At 29.9% G+C, this 9,571-nt stretch overlaps 1 protein-coding gene across 1 annotated transcript; it reads right to left on the bottom strand.

Moving 5' to 3' along the window:
- Window positions 1-1,730: 1,730 nt before the first annotated feature.
- LOC133194606 (uncharacterized) lies at window positions 1,731-5,724 on the bottom strand. The gene is made up of 5 exons (XM_061330536.1): window positions 5,644-5,724; window positions 5,160-5,325; window positions 3,704-3,801; window positions 3,275-3,410; window positions 1,731-1,984 (listed from the first exon to the last, which is right to left on the bottom strand). Exons 1-5 carry the CDS (start codon window positions 5,690-5,692, stop codon window positions 1,789-1,791), a joined length of 645 nt encoding a protein of 214 aa, XP_061186520.1. The 5' UTR covers window positions 5,693-5,724; the 3' UTR covers window positions 1,731-1,788.
- Window positions 5,725-9,571: the final 3,847 nt, after the last annotated feature.

The following is a 9,571-nucleotide window of genomic DNA, read 5'->3' on the forward strand; positions in this document are numbered from 1 at the left end:
TCTACACATAGATGACAAATTCTTTTATTTTTCTTGTTTGTACATGTATATCTGCATATGCTTCATTTGAAAGCATGGCTTGATTTAAAAAAAAAAAAATGATGTTACGATAACATGTCACATTCTTCTCTAAGAAATCAAACTTGTTTAATTGTGATTTACTTTAGAGTGATTTTAATGTAAATCTTCTACAATATTTCTGAAATCATTTGATTTATGTAATATTTACATTATAGCGTGTGAAAAATAATTTAAACATTGATTTCCCTGTAATTAAAAATAATCAAAATAATAAAAAAATGTCTATCAACATGAAAGTACTCATGATATTTCAAAATTTCAATTCTAATTTTGTGTTAAATTTCTTTCTTAAGTTTCTTCCTTTTTTTTTGATTGACAAATTTTGTATCTGTGACTAAATACTTTTAATTTTGTTCATAGTTTTAGTTATTTATTTTAAATACACTGTATATGGTACTTCATTATATGATGCCTCAGTAATTCATGGATTTTCAGTAATTAACAGTGATTTTCAGTAATTTACAGCAATTTTCAGTAATTGATCGTGATTTTCAAAGTAATTGTTCACCGACTCCTTTTTTTACAGTATAAGAATTCTTGACAAAAAAAATTCCTTTGTATGATTAATTACTAGTAGTTTGACTTGTAAAGTACAAGACCCTGTTTTATGAAGGAACTCTATTGTTGAAACAATGTTATTCTACATTGTACAACTTCATGCTATTGATTACAGTCAAACCTCATTATCTCAAACTCGATGGGATGGAGAAAAACTTTGAGAAATCCGAGGGTTCAAGATATTGAGGGTAAAATACTGAAGAAATACATGGATAGGACTTCCCAACCACTTCAACATATCCATGGTATTCCAGATATCTGTGTTCCAGATACCGAAGTTCAACTGTACTTTGTTTTAAATAGAATTCCTTGTATAACAATATCTTCTTGAATATTTCTTCTCACATTAAATAAAAAAATAAATGTGTAAAAAAAAATTAAATTTTAAAAACTAAGTTTTTCAATCTCAGTAGACAGTTCTTTTACAAAATGGGGCTTTACTTTGGTATGTTTTACTCATTGTAAAGTTTAAAGAGGAAGAAAGTATTAGATATTAAACTATATATATATATATATATATATATATATATATATATATATATATATATACATTGTATATATATATATATAAATATATATAATTGATGTCTTTGTGTGGTCACTGTGGTGATTGCAAACATTTGACTTCACATTTACATTCTGCAAACATTTCAGGTTGTTGGTTAAAGAAATGAACAAGGAAGGAAAAAAAAATAGGAATACTTGTACATGAATTCAAATTATGATCTGGAATGTGTATATCAAAAAATGGGAAATGGAGTTGCAGTAAGCAGACTTACATGTACTACATTTATTTTGCAAAAGAGCAGCTTTTAATGTCATGTCACACTCATTTATTCATTGGGCTGAAGGAAAAGCTAACATACATCCAATAAAATGTTAAATATTCTTCTGATTACATGTATGTACGTGTACGTTACCTTGGTAAATGCAAAGTGCAGTTTTCCAGTCGTGACCAACGCCCAACCCCTTCTTAGAATACATTTAGTTGTATTGAGAGTCTCTCTTACATGTGTATACACTTTTTCTCTCTTTTCTTATTCTTTTTTTTTAATTGCATTATGATAGTGAATCTCCATAAGACACCACACTATTTGTACACATATTTAATATATGAATTATTTTTTCGTAATAACCTTTGATAAATATTTAATTTTCAAACTGCTTGTTTAGCTGGTTTTTTAGGTCAGTCACACAGGTGCCTGGTACGTTAAGGAGAGGGATGTTGTAGTCCTCGGAGTTTTGCAGAATGTCTGTTACTAATTTAACCATCGTATGGAAACCCTTTTGATCGCAGTTAGGGTGCAGAATTTTCAGCAGCTTAGTAAGAGATGATGATAGGAAACTGAAAAAAAGTTTTGTAATCAAATTAAAAAAATAAATGCTATATCTACATGTATTGCAATGTCGAACAAAACCCATTAAATGCCTATATTACTTTTGGACAGTAGTATTACATGTATATTTCTTTTAAAGCTATATATGGCGTATCTGAGCTTGAAAAATAATAATACGAGACTGAGTGTAAATATATTTACGTTCAAATTAAAATTTTCACCGATTTTGAGCTTGAATAACCTCTTGTTTCTATAGTTAAATTGACTTTAAATTTGTCTGTTTTTTAAATGTGGAGTCGGTAAATAAATCGGTTATTGTTTTAAATTTTTCAAATCTTTGAAACGCGATTGATTTGAATTGTGTAATTTACAGGAATGTCCTATTTTTATATACATGTAAAATGATAAAACAAATGGAAAGATCTTTTTAATTTTGTTTACCTGAACTTATCAAAAAAATACGCCATATATGACTTTAATTACATGTATATAGAAAAAACGTCCAAAATGTTGGTATGTGATATTAATATTTGTTAATGCTACACATGGCTACACGCCATAATATAATTATAAAAGATAAAACATTAGTTAAGAGGACTGGGTGGTTGCGGCCATTTTCAGACTATATTTATCTCCTTTAGAAGAAGAGCTCCATATAAAGATATACAAAAATGATCAAATTTCAAAACTAAAATGAATGAAATTTTTCTTTGCCATATGATAGTTGACAGATTAAGATATCATATTTAAAAAAATAAGTTATATCTGCTGGTTAATTTGTTGATCCCCCAGCCTCCTTAAACCACGTTTTGAAAATTTCTATAAGGTTGACTTAAAGATGGGATTTCAATACATGTACGGTTTATACATGTACATATATTCGATGAATTTATTTGTTATTGTTGGTTTAATCTATGTACAAAGTTTCATTAATTTTTGATACCGGGTTCCTATAAAATTACCCTTGTGTACAGAATTTTGGGACAACCCTCGTATGTGCCTAAAAATTATGCGACAGACCCCCACCCCTAAGTGGCCCGTCTTATTAAATGTACGATCAAACAATTCTAGACAAAGGGAAAAGAAAACATCATTTTCCATATAATATGCTATTATACCTTAAATATGGAATATTAAAAACAGATTTCATCATTGCAAATGTCAAAATAAACATTGGACAAAAATTAGGCCGATATACTTTAGAGTTATTATTTTTGAGCCGGGGTGGGTGGTTGAGGGTTGTGTTTATTAGGGTGTGTGTAAAAGGGGGGGGGGGTGTGCTGTGAGTACATGTATACCTGCATAGTCCTTTCTGAGCCTCTTCCTCCGTCATGCCCTCAGATGGCTCAGGAATATTCGGCATGTTAGATATCGCCCTGACGAAGCTGCTGCGTACTTGTTTGTCATTTATACAAGGAACCAGTTTGTTTAACTCTATAAACATATTGTATAATTATATGTAGCTTAACAAGATGACATCGTCAATCATGCTGGTAACTTTTTACAGCATAACTTAAAGTTCATTGAATTGTTTTGTATGTCCTAGTCAATATTTTCCTCTATAAATTAATAAATACAGTGTATAGAGATCAGGAATTTAAATTTAAAGTTTTTTTTTTCACTAAAGGCAAGGATTTATTACTCTGCATGAAAACATCCAAAAATAATTATGATATACTTTTGTAATTTCCAAATCCTTGTAAAATGAGTTTAAATTTTTATCTTACCTTCAGCAGTATTCCCAGAACACAGTCTTTTGACAAATTTATCCCCAGACATCCAGTTATAGTAAAGGCCTGCATCACCGTGCTTATTACCCATAGACCTTGATAAATAAGAAAGACCCATAAACATATTGATAATTCATGCTCTGTACCAGAACATTCAAAGATTGTATGCTGCTCATGCAACGAATCCTTCCATACATAGACTGTACCACATTAGTCGGCCGTGTTAGCTATTTTAATACGAATGCTACATGTACATGTAAATTGTATGTTACAAATTAAAAAAAAAGTACATCAATGTGATGGATATTGGTGTCGTTTCTGATCGGTATATAACTTTTCAAAGTTATATAAGTTTCAGCTAGCAACGATCGAGACTCCTCCACGATCCAGATCTAAGATCTTGTCTCAAATACACATGAAAAGTTTTATATATAAACATTAGAAAACCCAATTTTTTTCCTGCTGTTCACGAAGACAAAACAACAAAAACAAGCAAATTCAAAGAATTGTGTTTCCCCGCTTTCTGTGTCTTTGTGGATCGGAAGCAATTATTTCTGGCATATCGTGTCAAATATAAATTACCTATTTTCTCTCATTTAAAAGTTATCAGTAATATTAGAATTTTGCAAATTAGGTACGTCAAACTTCAAGATCAAGGCTATGGGGTTAAAAATCACAGTACATTTGGAAACATCTTGTCACAGATAATTTACATGTCAATTATGAATGCCCTCTTTTCTCTCCATCAGAAGTTATTAGCAATGATAATTTTTTTTGAAAATTAGGTTAAACTTGAAAATCAAGGTCACTGGGTCAAATATCATAGCACATTCAGAATTGTCACAAGTAATGCTTTTGTCAAATATAAAAGCTCTATATTTTTTCTTAGTTATCACAAATGTTACTTTTTTGTGAAAATTAGAACAAACTTTAATGTCAAAGTCACAAGGTCAAATATATATCATACATCGTAGCATGTTCGAAAACGTCGTGTCAGAGGTAATGCATATGTCAACTATGAATGCCCTATCTTTGCTTATTCGAAAGTTAAAATCAATGCAATTTTTTTTTTGAAAATTAGGGCAAACTTCAAGGTCAAGGACATGGGGTCAAATATCAGAGTATAATATTATTTGGAAAGGCTTTGTCACAGGTAATGTAAATGTGAAATATGAAAGCCCTACTAGCTTTTCTTATTCAAAACTAGTGATCAACGTAAAAGTTTTTATGACAGACGGACAAACTGACAGATGACTTAGATTTAATGTCCCCTGGCTTTCGCGAAAGCGGGGAACAAAAAATCTCTTTTGGAAAGTATGTTCCAAGTAATTAAAGCTCAATCAATAAGAATCGATCGTGTTGGTGTATCGATCCTTGATGTTTAAACATCAGCATTTATAGTGCAGCAGGTATAAAGAAGTGAAATTTTACTTCAAACCCCACTAATACTTACTCGCAAAATCCTGTAAAGAAATCGGTTGGAAATTGATAATCTCCGTTGATTATGGCTTTTAATCCGGGAAAATATCGCCTAGGATTCATGCTTTCTTGTAACTTATGCTTGCCGTCTTTGGTACAGTCTTTTCCATCTCTAGAACACGTTTCCTTTTCACACAGTACTACAAATTAACGATATGAATAAAAATTACCATAGAATTTTATCTATAACATTGTTTTCAATCCCGTGTGATACAATTTGTAACTTCCTATCATATTTAAATTTGAATTAAGTTAACATATTCTATTTAAACCTTGTATTTGCATACTAACACTTAAATTGATTTACCATGTTGTATTATCAAAATAACTGTACACGAAATACGACTATTTCGAGAAATAAGTTTAATAAATTTATTTTTAAAAATAATAACTTTAAAATTAGCAATTAACATGAAGGCATGCATAGTTAAAGACATGCGTACTATATTCTTTCTTACCTGAGATGAATAGTAATGATATAATGAAAACAGATTTTATCGTCATCATTGCTTATTTTCAAAACACTTAAACTACTTCATCTGTTTCCAGATTTTACATAAATCTTGTAAGTGGGTACAGCTGACATCGGACATCCGGCTATCCATTATCATTTCCGCCAAGTCAGGAAGTAAACATTAGACATGTTTAAATCTCCAGGTTGATGAGCAAAATCATTTCTTTTTTAAAATTATTGTCAATGAACTGTGTATCAGCATTTTTGGTGTCATTTTTGAAATTCTATTTATGTTAAGGGTTGTTCACATGTTCGTTTCAATTTGTAGAATGTATACTCATTGAAATTCCTTTAAAATTTAAAGGAAAATGCAAATATATGGCAAAGCGTTTTACTTTTTATTCGTAAAATAAAACATCTCTTTAAATTGCAGATACATCTCTCATCTCTCAAATTTAAAGAGATATCTCTCTTAGTTAAAGAGGAATCTTTATAGGTTGAAGAGATAACTCGATGTTAAAGAAATATCTCTCTAACTTAAAGACATATCTCTCTAACTTAAAGACATATCTCTCTAACTTAAAGAAATATCTCTCTAACTTGAAGAAATATCTTTAAGAAAAACCAGATATTTCTCTTATTTAAAGAGATACTTATTTTTTCAATAAATAGTAAAAGGGTTTGCCATACAAATAACTTAATTCTGTTACTTAAAATTCTGTTCTTTGTTTTTTTAGAAACACACTGTCATGTGCTTTTTATGTCACCATAAGAAAGATACTTTGGGGAGTTGAGATTTTCTTTCAGAAAGTCTAATTTATTGCCTGTAAGATTCCTTACCTTAAAAGGTAAGACAATTAGGAAAAAAAATCAAGTACTTTAATAACTTTGTTCTATATTGAGGTATGACTGTCACAAGAAAGCACTAAGGAAAAACACAGGACGCATCTTTAATACAATTGATAGAAGAAAAAAAAATTGCCACCTTTGAATTTAGCGTACGATTAAAGTCATATATGGCGTATTTTGAAAAGTGCAGACTAACTAAAATTAAAAAGATCTTTCTATTTGTTTCAATACTTTATATAAAGATAGGACTTTCCTGTAAATTACACAATTTAAATCAATTGCGTTTCATAGGTATTAGAAATTTAAAACAATAACCGATTTATTTACCGACTCCGCATTTAAATACCAGACACAGTTTAAAGTCAATTTAACTATAGAAACGTGGAGTTATTCAAGTTCAAAATCGGTGAAACTTTTAATTTCTACGAAAATAACAAATAATATGTTCATCTACACTATATCTCGTATCTTTATTTATTTATTTTTTTAGCTCAGATACGCCATGTATAGCTTTAATCAACAAAAAAAAAAAAAAAAAGAAAAAACAAAACAAAAAAAAAAAAAAAACAAAAACAAAAAAAAAAAAAAAAACAAAACAAAACAAAAAAAAATTAGGAATTTTAGTGGTTTTTCCTTTAGTTACTTTTATTTTTTGCATTGATGCGAATTCACAAAATGTAGAAACGTAAAAATTAATATACACCATTTTGACCCAAATTGGCAAAACAGAAATAGCCGTTAAAATTTCTAGAATTAAGGTGCTAATTATTGCTGTAAGTTGATTTGAAAGATATTCGAATTTGACTTTTAATCTGTGAATATTGTAAAATTAGGTTCATGCTGATAAAATTTATTTTTTTTTTAAGTTCATTTTTCTTTTTGTTTGATTTTCCCATTAATAATATAACTGCATTAAAAGTGTTGATTATGATTAATTATATTAAAAAGGGATACATGTACCCTAAATAAGATTTTTCACCGACGTGGTACTAAGTAAGACAGAAAGGAAGCACAAAGCATTGAGTACCCACTGATTTAAAATCAGTAGGATCAAGTTCTGCTTAATGTATGTATCGATAACGCGTTTGATTGCCATCCCTGAGATAGTGTTTTATGTACAGTGTAATGAGATCGATTTTTTTTTTTACTAAATACATGTATATAACACTTTTGCTATTTTAGAAGAACGGGAAACAGGATCAATCCATTTTTCAATACGTAGCTGGATGGCTGAGAAAATTTATACCTTGAAATAAAAAGAATGTAAAGCTACATTCAATAAACAATTACTCCAGCTTTTTTCTTATTTTTCTAACTTACTTGTATGACTCATGTCTATAACCTGTTTCTTTTCGCTTTCCATTGAATCGAACATTCCTATCGGCTTTTAAAGCAGTGGTTTCGCTTATTGACCAACGTTTTCAATGCTGACTGCTTGAGAGGCGAAGTCAAAACAAAGAAGCTCAGAAAGACAAAGACGTGTAGCTAATATTGATAAATTTTGATTTGTACCATTTATGCATAAGAAACTTCATATCTCGCAGTGATTAATTAATTATTTTTCTATATCAGTAAATTTGACTTTAGTTCATTTTTTGCTGTATTTGAATTCATTAATGCTTTTATCTATACTATCAGGATTTTTTTTCATTTTAAATAAAATGGCAGATTAACTCGTATAACTTTTATTTATTCTTTGAAAAATACATGTATGTTCACTGGAAAATCTGAAATTATTGGTTATTTTGTGAACTTAATGGTTTATGTTAGGAAACCAAATTTGATGTGCTACTTTCCTCCAGCTATGTCTGCGTTCAGGTCTGCCCCTGGGCCAATGTTATTTGTATAAGACTTATAGGGTTTGGGTTTATTTAGTACTTACAGTGTATATTGATTTAAGTGTCTGTTTCATGTATTTAATTGTTTATTTATAGTTCTAGCTTTATAATCATTTTTTGACTGGGTTGGCTACACCAGATCATCTCTTTTTCAGGATTTTTGTGATATTGTTTGAAGTTCAAATCTCCTCCGTGAGCTGCCAGCTCAGCTTTCTAAGCAAGCTTATTTATTAAGTCTCTTGTTCTTACCTGCAGTTATGATGATCGTCTTTTTTGTTTAGGTCCTAAAATTTCATTTGGAGCTAACTTCTTTGCAATCTTGTTTTTGCATCTTCCTTAATTAGCTTCCTGTGATTTGTTTTAGTTACATCAATTCCTTTATTCAATTTTTTAATATCCATTTGGTTAGGATTTTAATTTTTTTTTTTGCAAAATGTCTTTGCCTGCACTCCATTTATCTATCTAGGTCTTTTATTGTCTCTAAAGACTTTGAATTCAATATCATTGTAGAATATTCGAAATATTTCTTCGATTCGTGTCTTTTTGTTTTTCAACATTTTACCCTTACATAGCTGAGGTCCGATCTTTTCCTCTCTGACTTATCAGGACAAGATCAGTCTGGTTTTTCATTCATCCATATTCCCGACTTTCATGGTTCTGTTTAGAAACTCATATGATGGAATATGGATCCTCCGATAACAATTGAATTTATATCACGAAATTCAGCAAGAAGTTCTTCTGCATTCACGTCCCCAGATGCATTATGCAGATGCACCCTTCCTTCCCATTGCCTTCTCTTTGATTTTTACTTTCTTGCCAATCTTTGTATTTATGTCACACTAAAATATGACATTTTGGAATTTATTCTCAAATTTTAGATCACGCAACTCTTGACTAATTAGTACAATATAAAAACAAAATATATGTATTGCAGAATTGAATTGCGTTAACAACTGTGATTCAGCTTTTATTTTACAATGTGACGTTTAAATTTTTTTAACAAAGCTTATTTATAACCAAAATATATCACAAAATGACCAAAGAATGATAAATATTACAGCAAATCGATCGTTTGTAATTCCAAGTAGGATAGAAATATCGTCATTTTGTTTTAGCGGTAGCCATCTTGAAAATGACAGAAATTGCAATGACCAAAGGTGATTTTTAGAATCAATATAGAATGGCAGATAATTGTGCCAAATGTCATGCTTGACTCCACAAAAGAAGATAAATTTTGGTCTAAGC

This window comes from Saccostrea echinata, unplaced genomic scaffold, assembly GCF_033153115.1.
Source record: "Saccostrea echinata isolate AGI-Se365-2 ecotype Australia unplaced genomic scaffold, CSIRO_AGI_Sech_v1 ptg000029l, whole genome shotgun sequence".
Classification (NCBI taxonomy): Eukaryota; Metazoa; Mollusca; class Bivalvia; order Ostreida; family Ostreidae; genus Saccostrea; species Saccostrea echinata.